Source organism: Drosophila serrata, unplaced genomic scaffold (assembly GCF_035046125.1).
Source record: "Drosophila serrata isolate PLE 108 unplaced genomic scaffold, ASM3504612v1 contig_360, whole genome shotgun sequence".
NCBI classification, from domain to species: domain Eukaryota; kingdom Metazoa; phylum Arthropoda; class Insecta; order Diptera; family Drosophilidae; genus Drosophila; species Drosophila serrata.
Window position 1 is genome coordinate 1,589,084 of NW_028257258.1, and position 14,132 is coordinate 1,603,215.

The 14,132-nt window shown below is 42.7% G+C and overlaps 1 protein-coding gene across 33 annotated transcripts in view; it reads left to right on the forward strand.

Moving 5' to 3' along the window:
• Positions 1 to 14,132, forward strand: part of pyd (zonula occludens-like protein polychaetoid) — a 98,248-nt gene that overhangs the window by 78,483 nt on the left and 5,633 nt on the right. For 9 of the 33 annotated variants that reach the window (XM_086838926.1, XM_086838940.1, XM_086838928.1 and 6 more), the window contains 8 exons: positions 3,205 to 3,374; positions 5,829 to 7,394; positions 7,459 to 8,056; positions 11,115 to 11,348; positions 11,783 to 12,393; positions 12,458 to 12,606; positions 12,674 to 12,773; positions 13,884 to 14,124. In XM_086838926.1, coding sequence (XP_086695052.1) covers positions 3,205 to 3,374; positions 5,829 to 7,394; positions 7,459 to 8,056; positions 11,115 to 11,348; positions 11,783 to 12,393; positions 12,458 to 12,606; positions 12,674 to 12,773; positions 13,884 to 14,124 — 3,669 coding nt within the window. Of the gene's footprint in view, positions 1 to 368; positions 620 to 3,204; positions 3,375 to 5,828; positions 7,395 to 7,458; positions 8,057 to 8,936; positions 11,349 to 11,782; positions 12,394 to 12,457; positions 12,607 to 12,673; positions 12,774 to 13,026; positions 14,125 to 14,132 lie in introns of those variants that run through there. The other 24 variants (XM_086838932.1, XM_086838945.1, XM_086838947.1 and 21 more) reach the window with 6 other exon arrangements.

Sequence of the window (14,132 nt, forward strand, 5' to 3'; positions counted from 1 at the left end):
TATATTTATACATACATATATATATATATATGCAAATGAACTCTCAATAAAATCGAAAAGAACCGAGATTGAGATTGCGACTGAAATCGAAACCAAAGGCTAAGCACCGTGAAGTTGCAGCAAATATGAAAAAAAAAGTTTATTTATAAATCATTACCTCAATTTGTGGGATTTTCCGCAGCTCGATAGCTAAATAGAAGTATTAAAATATATTACGCCGTGTTAACAACAAATTGAAAGTGACATCAGCCTCGAAACTTTATTATCGCGAAATTCCTCAATTTTGCACTTTATTTCTCTTTCCTCCTTTTTTGTTATTTTTTCCGCTTTTTATTTGTAATTATACATTATTTTCTGTGTGCTTCAAGTGCCCAAATTACGTGCATTCAAATATATATATATAAGTGATATCGGAAAGCAAACAAGTGATACAAATACACAAATGAAATCTCTATAAACATGTCATACGAAACCAATTAAATAATCAAATTAATCGCTTTGACTCGCTCAAAGTGCATTGTATGACAGACATTTCTATTGACGCCAAACGAAACCCAAAAACTAAATTAAGGCAAACACAATGAAGTTTCCGGATTATGTACCCAACAATATGCTGGTGGTAAGAATAAGCTAAGCTGTATTTTCCTCATAATTAAAGTCATTAAGAGTGGGTACTAACTGGGCCATAAATCAAACAGCTGTGACTTAAATTATGGCTAACGAAAAGGGTGGAGTAAAACCCAGTCTGACTAGAACCCAGTAGATAAACTGTAGATAAACAATCTGAGGAATGCCTAAGCATTAGCAGATGAAGGTTAAGTTACAAGTCGAGTTACTTCAGGGTTATGTTTTACGGAAAACCAAAGAGAACTTTCCGGCACACACACAAGAAGATTAATTACTCCTACATATATTTGCCATAAAGAAAGTCTTCCTTTGGCTGCACCCCATTAAATTTCCAACTAATTTCACTTGCAATTAAGTTAATTATAATTTTACCGCCCCCATCAAAATGCATTAAGTCGGTCAAAAAAAAGAAAGAAATAAAATCCCGCAACATAAACATTTCATAAATCTTCTTTCATGTTTTCGACTTCCCCCTGCAGTTCAGCTTTTCTTTTTTTATATTTCTTAATGCAAGCGAAGCATAACCAGAAACAAAAAAATATCTCAGATTCAGTCTGATGCAAATTCATATACACCTGCAGAGGGCACAGGCTGCAGCAAAAGTTTATAAATATTTATTATGGCCCACGCGACTAGCTGAAATTTGTATTTTTTTGTTAGTTAATTGTGTTTATCTTTTTATTGTTTATTATTTATACTATACTAAGGCAGCCGCCGGCCCACGCATGGAATCTGTATGTGTTTTTTGTCGAGTTTTGTAATTGGATGCGTCGTGTTGCGTCTGTCTGTTAAAATAAAATAAAACACTTTGTGGCGCCCACCTGAGCCGAGCATGGATAACAAATTTCGATTTAATTTTTTGCCTTTTCAAATTTTAAGGGGATTGGCTGGCTCGCCAAACGACAGATTTGAAATTGATTGCATTTTTGAATCGGCGTGGAGTACTGCCGCGTGAATCACACGGCGATTGCATGCAGGATTTGGAAACAGCTTGATAGGATTTGGTTTTAATTGATTTATCTCTTCATTTTGTATTGGATTTGTGTAATGATTGAGAGATTGAGTCGGATCTCTCAATTGAGTTTTGCCATAATGGGGGTTGTGTGTCGATTCCGGGCCCCGAATTCCAGCCCATCGCCTGCTGTGAGGGTAAATGAAGTCAAACTAAAGTGATTCGGTAATTGCAGGTGGTAAATGGGGAGTGAAAATGTATGATGACTGAATGAAAACATCCATTAATTACTAAAACTTGATGAAATATTAAGCTAGATATTTTTATACCCTTTACTGGGTATTAACATATAACTCTAAAGTGATCGATTTCAAGAATCGTGCAATAGGTATTATAATTTTAATTAGTGAAGAATACATTTCCGACCCTATAAATCATATATAGTCTTGATCAGCATTGAAAGCCTGATCGTTTAGGTCATATTTGCGGGGAAAATAAAATTTAAAGAAATTTAAAAAATTTTATAAGGGGTTACATCGTTAAAATTTTCAAAATTTCAAGAAAAATTTAAATTTATAAAATTTTAAATTTAATATGCAGATTTGTTAACCCAATAAAAACCAGCATCGAAAAATTTTCCGATTGAAAATAATGGCATTTTTGGCTAAGTTATGATTGATTTTCACTGCGAGGGTAAACAAACTTCGGCTTCCTTTCTTGTGAAATATGGGGGTGTGTTTACTATATATATTTTTATTAACAGAGGAAATCTTTAAATTGTAGAGTTCTTGTTTTCATGTCTATTAAATAAAAGAAAGCCATATAATTATTAATGATTAGTTTGGATTGCTTTAACTTCTTGTTTTAAACAGAATATTTCAGGCTTGAGAGAAAGCTCTCTACAGCAATTAAATAAATTTATTACCATATTTATATGCCACCTTTCTAGTTCCCCAATCTTAAACTTGATCCATTCTCTTTTATAAACCACAATTTTATATTCTGGTTTCTTTATTTTCAATTTCCTTTTTCAATCAGAATTCATTCGTAAACAAATAGCTTTATGGGTTTATTTAGTTCCGCTTGTTGCCATGTGCATCCATCATCACAAAACCAGCAAAAGAAAACACTATTAAATCACAGCAAATGTACACAAAGCAACTTCCATTTCTGGCTTTATGTTTACTATTATTTTTATCACTATCCCACTAACCCTTTTACGCATTCCTGCTGGAACCTTTAGTGCATAAAATTGAATTGTTCATGGGTCGTTGTTCAAGGGCCGTCCCAGTACGAGTATGTAAAGTAAATGGAGAAACGGAAGTCACATGTGCATTTCCGCCTGGCAGCCATCCTTAACAAATTCCAATTAAAATATATTGAAATAAATTGAAAACGACAGCATAGAATAGAGTGAATGTTATCTCTATATAAACGATTGCGTTTTTAGGGGTTTTTATGAGGTATAAAAACTGAAGGATTGAGAAACTTAAATATACAAGAAGCAGAAATGATTTAAAACAATTTTAAAGAAAGAAAACGGAGTTTAGAATACATATTCATATGATTATATTATATTCCCTAATGTCTCAAACTAATTATTGATTATTTTTTAATTTTTGCAGGGTGATCGCACCACCTGGGAGTACCACACAGTGGCGGTGACCCGAGTTCCGGGATATGGCTTCGGCATCGCCGTTTCCGGTGGACGTGATAATCCGCACTTTGCCAACGGTGATCCCTCGATAGCAGTCAGCGATGTGCTCAAAGGTGGCCCCGCCGAGGATCGTTTGCAGTAAGTATTCCTTATGGATGGGAACCTCTGGCTGGGATGACTCAACAGATGTGAATGACCCTCCACTCCTACTCCTATTCCTCCTTCTAGTGGGTAAAACTATCGGAGCAGGAAACTAATTGTTGTCCGACACGATGAATATGCCCCCATGCAAGTTGATCAAATAAAGTGCAGACTAAGCATTTCCTACTGTTCCTACAGTGAGCATTAGGAATGCTCCTCATGTCGCTGACAATTGACATCGTTAATCTTGGGCTTAGAACTTCTCGTTTTCCATTTTATTTCTCCCCACTCCTTCGAAAAAGATAAAAACCCGAAATGCGCACACTTCAATAATACTCCAAAACTCACGTAGCTGGGACAAAAAAAAAAAATATATAGAAAAACGTATATGTAATTAAGCCAACGCCTCGGCAGCTCCATCTCGGTGTCTCTGAAGCTCTGGTCTTCTTGTCGATAATAAAAATTCCAAAGCGTTTTTCAATCGTCAACGACAGACGACCTGGCCAAGGCCTAGCCCTTCCCCTGACTTCCCTGATGATTAAAAACTTTTCATAATCTGTTCTTCCCATGAAACTATGTATTTACTTTGGCCCAGACATGCCGGTAACTATTTCCAGCTTGTCCCTTTTCTTACCTGCCTCAGCTGGGGAATTTCAAAGAGGAAAATCCAGCCGCCGTCGAGGCTGGAAAAATGTTTGCCAAGAGAGCGAAGAGACAAGTGGAAATTAGCAGCGGCTCATCATCACATGTCCCGGCGACCTGGCCCAAAAGCCCTTTAGGTTCATTATGGCCAAAGTTTCACTGTTATGCAGCTGGCACGTAGATTACACATAGAGAAAATGTTGAGGAGTCAGTAAACAAATTTCGAATAATTTTAGAAAAGAAAGAAAATTTATGTAAGGATTCAAACATTTCCGTAGATGTTATTTCAAATATGAGACAGTGAAATTTTGCTTACGATCTTCTTTTGGTTTTACAAAACCCACTTGCCTGACATGAGTGTATTTCAGCTTAAAAAAATGTTTCATAAAGAAGTAACGTAACTATTTCTGAGTGCAAACCCATGCCATTCCCTGTCGCATTTTCCGCATTTTTCCTCGGCTTAATTGCTAAGCCGCTTCGCTTTGGTCCGCTCCAGACTCAATGGTTCCACCGGCGGCGGCAAACAGAAAGTAAAATGCGGCTTAGTTTGGATCGACGGATGGCCTCTTCTTTCTGCACTCGTAGACAACTTAATTATGGATATGCCTCGCCTCAGACATGCAATATAATTTTCCCATCATTAACCACTTTGTCTGTACACACTTGTTTTGTGCTCCATGGTTATGAGTACACAAAAGTATAACATTCTTGTCGGGGATTCGTCATGTGCTATTTACTATATGCCATTACATTTTTACTTTTCATGCCACCACTTCGGCGGTGTTCCGTTCCAAGAACGGTCCGTAATTGTTCGGGCCTGAGGAGGAATTCCTCAGAAATCCACGGAAGCCGCTTAGCAGACGCCTCGATTCATGGCACTCAATTCTTTTGGCTCTCGGGCTCTATTGCTTCCAGTCTAGTCATGCTGAATATCTCGGACAATTGCCCGTTTATTAGCGTATGTCTTCAATCCAAGTCTAACCTGATTTCCCTTGGAGTGGCGCGTAGATTGAGACCCAGAAGTCTGATCTCTACCTGCCAGATCGCATGGCAGGTCCAGTGGTCCGAAACATTATGTATCTTCAGCCTGAAGGGGTTTCGAATTTCAGGTGTGTGTGTGCTACTGTGGATTATTCAGCATACCCTGTACTTAAAAACACTTGGAGTAATATGAATTAAAGGTTAACCATGGGGTTTTCAGTCCATATTTGTAGACAACCCTGGAATTAACTTGAGACTCAAGAGATAACTCGTAATTAAATTTCTGATATCTATGTAGGTCAATATGATAGTAGTTTCCATTAATAAGTGCTGAAATGATTGCTGCAAAACTCAAGTATATATAAAGGCTTTATATCAATCTAATAGATAGGCAATAGACAGATCAAATGGCATTTCATAATTAGCCTTAAATAGTTACAATTCTTTTATACAATATTTAAAGAAAAGTAACTGTTTGTACATATTCAAAAGATTCTAATGAGTTTCTCCTGAAAATATAGACATATATATAATCTTTTCCATATCGAAAAATCTCATAAATAACCTTAGGGTATCTTCTAGTCCCAAAACACTCATAAAATGTTCTTCTTAATTATGGCTGCAAGTCAAATGACTGTGTAGAAATGGACAAGGTCGTTGCTAATGACCTGCATATAAACAGAGACCTGTACTTCTCTAGTTTGGTCACGATTCGGTCATTAGAGCAGGGTTTACGAGCTACCCGGCAATTACCGAAAGCAGCCAAGTGATCCATATATACTGGACTGGTACTACAATAAAATCCCCGCCCTTTTCGCTCATTTGCAGAGTCAACGATCGGATAATATCGGTGAACGGAGTCTCGCTGGAGAACGTGGAGTATGCAACGGCGGTGCAGGTGTTGCGGGACAGCGGCAACACCGTCCAACTGGTTGTCAAGCGACGCGTGCCCCTCAACCCCGTCAATCCAGCTGCAGTGCAGCACCAGCACTCGCACAGCCTGAGCTCGGTGGGTCTGGTGGCCAACGGCAGTGGTGGAGTTGCTCCGCCACCGACCATGTCAAGCCTGAGCCAGCCCAACTCACTGAATTCGTCACTGGTGCAGAACGCCAGCGGGGGCCAGCCCATCAAGGTCACACTGACGAAGGGCGGCAAGAAGGACGACTATGGAGTGGTCCTCGGATGCCGGCTGTTCGTCAAGGAGATCTCTTCGAAGGCCCGAGAACAGTTGAACGCCAACGGGTACAGCCTCCAGGAGGGTGACATTATTACCCGCATCCACAACACTAACTGTGGAGACACGATGAGTCTCAAGGAGGCCAAGAAGATCATCGATGGCTGCAAGGAGCGTCTGAACCTGGTAGTCCTTCGGGACATCACCAACCAGGCGGCCGTTAGCCAGCTGAATCTGAACAATTCGGCCATCAGCCATCAGGCGTCGGGTAACATTTACGCCAGCCATCAGGCTCAGGTCTCAGGATGCAGCAGCAGCAACAACAACCTGGAGGATCCTTACCTGCCGGGCGGAGCCAGTTACTCCTCACAGAATCTGTATGTTCAGCCTCCCACACGAACCTCCAACGGTCCTAGCATGAATGGCAACGGGCTCAATGACGAGAAGAGCAATCTAACGCCTCGCGGTCGTTCCCGAGGACCCCTGATCGATGGAGTGTCGCTGCAGCAGCTGGATAGACCAGTGACACCCACCCGTGGTCGAAGTGGTGGAGCCGATGAGCCCCCGCGTCCACCACCACCAAGGGGATCTAGTGGCGGAGCCGCCCAGGAGGACTTTTATAGCTCCCGCAGGCAGCTATACGAAGAGCGTCAGAGTGCCGAGCCGAGATTCATCTCCTTCCAGAAGGAGGGAAGCGTGGGCATACGCCTGACCGGTGGCAATGAGGCCGGAATTTTTGTGACCGCCGTGCAGCCAGGATCCCCAGCATCACTACAGGGCCTGATGCCCGGCGACAAGATACTCAAGGTCAACGACATGGACATGAACGGAGTGACGCGCGAGGAAGCTGTGCTGTTCCTGCTCAGCCTGCAGGATCGCATCGATCTGATTGTGCAGTACTGCAAGGAGGAATACGACGAAGTGGTGACCAACCAGCGCGGTGACTCTTTCCACATCAAGACCCACTTCCACTGCGACAATCCCTCCAAGGGAGAGATGGCCTTCAAGGCGGGCGACGTGTTCCGTGTGATTGATACCCTGCACAACGGCGTCGTGGGATCCTGGCAGGTGCTCAAGATCGGACGCGGTCACCAGGAGATGCAGCGCGGCGTGATACCGAACAAGTCGAGGGCCGAAGAGCTGGCCACCGCCCAGTTCAATGCCACCAAAAAGGAGATGAATGCCAACGAATCGAGAGGCAACTTCTTCCGACGACGACGGTGAGTTTTGTTATTTACTTATTTACAAAATTAAATATTAATTGTATATCTTTCAAACCTATAGCTCAACACATCGCCGCTCGAAGAGCCTTTCCCGCGAAAACTGGGACGACGTCGTCTTCTCTGACAGCATTTCCAAATTCCCTGCCTACGAGCGTGTCGTCCTGCGTCATCCTGGCTTTGTGCGTCCGGTTGTGCTCTTTGGACCCGTTTCCGACCTGGCTCGAGAGCGTTTGGCCAAGGACTTCCCCGACAAGTTCTCCACTCCGCTGCAGGATGACGACAAGTCGGCCGGAAGCAGTGGAAAATGCCGGATTGTCCGACTATCGAATATCCGGGATGTGATGGATCGCGGCAAACATGCCCTGCTGGACATCACGCCCAATGCGGTGGATCGTCTAAACTACGCCCAGTTCTATCCGGTGGTTATCTTCCTGAAGACGGACAGCAAGCACGTGATCAAGCAGCTGCGCCACGGTCTCCCGAAGGCGGCCCACAAGAGCTCCAAGAAGCTGCTGGAGCAGTGCCAGAAGCTGGAGCGCGTCTGGTCGCACATCTTCAGCACTCAGATTGGGCTGAGCGACGAGGAGTCCTGGTATCGAAAATTACGCGATTCGATCGATCTGCAGCAGAGCGGCGCCGTCTGGATGTCCGAGTCGAAGGTGAGTCCATCTTGTTCCTCTCCGGGTTCCAATTCCCATTCCTCACTAGTTGTTGTCTGCGTGTTTGTCCCACGTCGTAGTTAGTCCTTAAGTCTGTCCCAAGCATCTCGTGGATGTCGTGAGTCCTTAGTAATCTCTAATATAACGATGTTCTGTAACTATCCGGAAAGGTGATGGGAAATAGGGTTTATTAAATAAATTAAAAATGTGAAAGATGATAGTAGAAATGAGAAAGTTTCAGGGATTATTCCGATAAACGTCCTACTTAATTTATAAGTTTGCCAAGTATCAGAATTATAAAGCAATGAATATGAATAGAACATATAATTTAAAGGTATGTGATATAGAAATAAGTTAGATAATAATAACCAGGGAAATACCATTTTTAAGAAAACTACAACAGCTTATAGCTTATGATCCCAAATCCTTAATACCAAGTTTATAATATATTATTCTTTATATAACTCAGCACGTGTTTATAGGTCAGTTAGCTTTCTTCCCATACACTTATACAAATTTTTTAAACAACCCAGAAAAGGAATGATTTACAATTTTTACCTTAAACAATAGTTTATTTAGTACAGAAATTATAGTTTTTTTTGTTATGATATCCAACGTTAGCAGAACTCTTCCTATCCCCTAACCTTAAATATTAATAATTTATTGTAGTTAAATCTTGAACTAATTTTAAATAAACTCTATAACTCTTTTATTTCTACAACTGGTTATGGTCAATATTCTAATTTTTACTTTCGAAACTTTTTCTTATTTGTTTTTTTAAACCACACACACACACATATGAACATGCCCATGATTGTTGTCTACCCGAAACTGAAAATTAAATATATAATAATAAAAAATAAATAAAAAACACTAACAGTTCCCCGATTCCCCCACCGAAATGTTATTCCCTCCCTATATCGCTCAGCCCTGCAAGTTCGCCTGCTGCCGCCCCTTGGCCTCGACCTCGGTGCCCCGCTACTCCCAGAACCTAAATCTCAATTTCAATCCGAATCAGAGTCACAGAATTCGAGGTCATACGCCTCCGCCGCCACGACCACCGCCGGTGGGCTATGCCCACAGCCAGAGTCTGGCGGAGAAGCCCCGGAATCGGAGCTCCTACACCATGGTGCCGATCATTAAGCCCGCATCCTCGATGCCCAATGGCCTGGCCCCGCCAGCCGATCCCACTCCACTGGACAATGGCATTCTGGATGATAATATCCTGTCCATGGAGGGCTATCACAGCTCCCAGCCGAATCTCATGAGCCAGAGCTACGCCTCCAGCCAAACGCCGCTGCACTCCAGCTCGAACCTGAACGGAGGCAGTACGAGTGCAGTGAATCAAGTGAATCACTCGAGTGTATCCAGGGGCTTTCAGCCCGGACCAACTGCGGTCAGCCGCTATGGCCTGCGTCCCAATGCGCCCGTGGAGCGCCGAACGACGCCCTACTACTACCACGAGCTGCTCCTGCAGAAGAATCTCTTCGACTCCAGCCTGAACCTGCTGCCTGCGGATCAGGCCAAGAGCAAGAAAAGCAATCTGGAGCTGGAGCAGCAGCAGCAGCATCAGCATCTGACAGATGCCAGTGCCTTGAAGAGGGCGCCCATGGCCAAGCCACAGCAGCGATTGATCGGCAGTGGTCCGGGTGGTCTGGTCGGGCGCAGTGGTTACTCCTCCTCGGGATCCCTGAGCAATCTTCTGGGCAATGGCAATGGGAGCAGCGATGGCACCTTGGTGGATGAGGGCAACTTTACGCTGGCTTTCAATAATCTTACCAGTCAGATAGCCAGTTTGAATAATTCGAGTAGCAATCACAATAATAATAATAATAACATTAATAATAACTGTAGTACCAGCAGCCACAACAACAGCAGCAACAATAACAACAGCCATCACAACAACAATAATAATAATAATAGTAGCAACAATAATGCTGATTCCAACAACAATGTTGGCCAAAGTAACGAATGCATTGCATGAGAATCGGTGTTAATTTAGTTGAAAAGAAAGTCCCCAGAATGATTGAATCATTTTCCTTGGCGGCACAACTGACTTTTCAGCTGAATCTCCAGTCTCTATCCCTCTCTCTCCCTCTCTGTAATTATCGCATGTAGTTGTTTACAAAATTAATTAAATTATTCATAAGCCCAATCAAGCCCCCCTCATCATGTAGCATGATCAAGAACAATAATGATAATATTGCTATACGTTATCTCTATGTACATATAAATGTGTGTTAATTGTGAAGCTAAAAGCATGTAGAGAGCTCATGAATATCATGAATAACCCAAGGAGTCCAGGAAATTGTCATTCCACCACAGATTCCAGATTCCAGATATCATAAATCTTATAATCAATCTTAGTTGCATTTAAAAACAACTCTTGAAGTGCAATGACAACTTCCGAAGCTCCAAAGTTAACTCTACCTATCCCCCATCAATATCGAAATGTCCCGGAATATTAATTGACATATATTTAGGCTTAAGTCTCAACATTTATGCAAAAATCTCCATACAAATTTTTGCCAAATATTTTTAAAAGTTGCTAACTAAATGTTTTTCGTTTCATTTGTTTCTTTTATTTACATACCAAAAAAAACAAAACAAAAACCAAATATACATCATCATGGTCATTTCCCGCTTAATCACCCCGTAAAACTCGATGCATATATTAAAACACACCGCCAAAATAATCAAAATGTCCTCGTCCAAAACTAAAAACCAAAAATATCCAACTATGCCAAATATATATCTTGTGTTTGTCCATACATTACGTATCCCAAATGCTTCGCAATCGACCGACGTTCAATCAATCAAATCGAATCGAATCAATCATAAATTTTAATGTTTCATCAACGTTTCTTGTTGCTGTTCTTGCGTTTTATTTATTATTGAAACAATAATGTTGGTTGCTCTCAACGCGCTAAATTTTTGAAAACCAAAACCATAAAAATCGACGAAAACTACCGCTAAAATGATTTTAACTCTTGCCAAATAAAAATTTGCGCCTAACAAACCCGATACCGACTCCGAAAAAAAATCCAAAAAACCCCAGCCCGTAGAATCCCTCTCCGACGATTTCCTATTCCCCATGACCACCTCCCGACTCTCGTATGCATCAAGTCCCGAATCCGATTTGGAACTGAGTCCCGGCCCATCCGCATCATTGTCGCTTGGCAATTTGCCGCAGTTGGTTAAAGCGAGCTCAGATCCATCGATTGCCACTAATCAGGATAACTTGGATAGGGATAGAGACATAATTGGTGAAGGACTACCACCTCCATATACGGTAAGAGGTCGAATAAAAAACCAAACAGAAACTGAAGCTCAGTCTAAGAAACAAAACTTGGCATGCGCATTTCACTAAAAACCAAAAAACTTCAGAGGTTTTCAAGCGCCCCCCAACTCAACTTCATTTGAAAAACATTCAAATGGTCAACAAAAATTGCTAAACATAAAGTTTAATTGTAAAATATTTGGTCGAAATTCAAATTTATAAACTTTAAATATCAACTTTCAGTCATACCTTCATGTTTCGTTTAAATTTACAATGGCATTTTAATTAAATAATGAGGTACAATCTTCAGAAAGAATAAAAGCTTCTCTAACGTTTCTTAAATATATACTCATAACTAAAAGTTGCGAATTTTGTTGACCATTTCTATCAGTGTGCTAATATTTTTTCGGCACCCACTCACCACCCTTGCAATGCACCTGCTGCAGGTACCCTACGACCATGGTGTCCCCGCGAATCCCAATCGCCGCCAGACCATGGACTCCAGCAAATACAGCATGTACGGCACCAATGTGCCACCGCAGCAGCAGCAGCAGCAACAGCAGCAGCAGCAGCCCTCCGGCATGGCAGATCCCAATGTGGTCCGGCCACAATCTCTGTACGGGATTAATGCTCCGGATCTGCCGCCGCGCATTGACCGACAGTCCAAACCTGGTGATCTGCCCCTGAACACCTCAGGATCCTCGTCGCGAAATGGAACTCTGGGACGCAGTGCACAGGAGCGTCTCTTTGGCAAGGCAGTGATTCAGGATGACGTCCAAGCGGAGTACATAACCCGAAATGCTTTGGTCGGGGCTGGTGGAGCTGAGACCATGGAACGCCAGCAGCAGCAGCAGCAGCAAACCCATGCATCCTTGGAGCGTCAGGCACGACTGAATGCCCAGCTTAAGGCCAATGGTGGTGGCGGAGGAGGAGGTGCTTCCACCTATGACAGCGTTTCCAGTTACGACTCATACAACAACACCCAGATGGCCATGCAGAACCTGGGCAGGCTGGGTCCCAATGCACCCGATGATCTCAAATCAGTGCCAAATGCAAGGTGGGTATTGATAATCAATAGATTATAGGGACCTATATTTATAATGAATCTAAATCTATTGCAGTGGTCGACCTTTGCCGCCCGTGGGTCAAGGCCATGACTATGGTCGTACCCCTCATGATCATCGCAGCTTTGGCGGTCCCAACGATCTGAACCGCCAGAGCAGTCCTGGACGACCACATTACCACGAAATGAATGCGTCCCGTAATATCGGTGAGTAATTAACTAATTAATTCAATGTAAACTGTAACTTAATAAATGATTTAACATTATTTTGCAGATCCGCGCAATGGCAATCCGCAGCGTCCTTCGAATTTGGGTTTGGAAAGCAGCCCAAGGAAGCCTTTGGTGGAAACTAAAACGGATTACGGCAAATACAGGTATGAATTGGTTAATCCAATATTACTTCTAAAAGATACTCCCGGATGATACTGTATATATAAGGCGATAACTGGGTTAAATATATATAAAGAAAACCATTTATTTTCTCTTTCTCCTGCGACGTCGTTCGTTGTCAACTCACTTTGCATGCATTTTGTCGACTGTGTGTGTCGTAAATATTCTCTTGTATCTTTTCAAATATTATATTTGACGTATTAAATATGACTCTGTATGTGTTCCCTGAACCATTAGACGCTATCATCTCCATGCGCCCCATTTGAAGCACTTGCATTTGCAGCAATCCATGTCGCCCTCGTCCTCGTTGTCGCTCTCACCATCGCCTTCGTCCTTGCCCATGCCCGTGCCCGTTTCCCTGCCCATGCCTCTGCCCCTTCAACTGCCACTGTCCTGTGGCCTCCAATTGAGCCACCAGCAGCACTTGCGCCTCACCTCGGGCGGCTATGATCGTCGTCCGATCGCTGCACCACGTCTGCATGCCCTAATGGCATCACTGCCACCACCTCCAGCCCTCATGTCCGGTGTCTCCGCTTACGATACGCTGGTCTAAGCCAAGAATTTCGAACGATATGAATGCCATTTTGAAAATCGATTTTTTATATACGAAAATGCACTTTAAAAATCCCTAAATTATGTAAACCTTTTCGAGATGGAGTAACGCTCTTTAGTTTCTAATTAACTCGAATTCCTTGCCTTGTGTATATAGAAGCCCGACCTTAAGTGCAATAAACGATAATTATATTCACGATCATACCCTGACTTTTGTATAATGTCTAAGCACTTGATTTTCGGGGATTAGTATTGAAAAATTGGAAACGTTGCCCACTGCAAATGTATTCTTTTTAATTTATATTCCAACTTATCATTATCAATCCCCGTAAATAAATATTTATCATATAGTTGTCACACATGTCCTTATAATTACATAAACTTTTTCTCTTTCCGGCTTATGTTTTGTGCTCGCCATCATCAATCAACATCTGTTTTTGTACGATCACACCCCAAAAACCACAACCACTGCCACAACCCACAATGCAAATATATATATATCACCCGATCCATGATCCCGCAAAAACCCCATGAACCAACAGTCGCAACAATTCGGTGTCGCAAGCGGACTACAGCAAGCTTCCGAAGACGGCGCCGCATGGAGTGGTTCCACCACCGAATGTGACCAATGGCCAGGGTCAGATGAATGGCAGCGGGACGCCCAGCAGCAATGGCAGCGGTCCCTTCAAGCCGGTGCCGCCACCAAAGCCCAAGAACTACAGGCCGCCAGTCCAGAGTGGTGGCAGCAGTGGCAGCGGAGGTACCACACCCTGGGAGAATGGGGTAAGTTT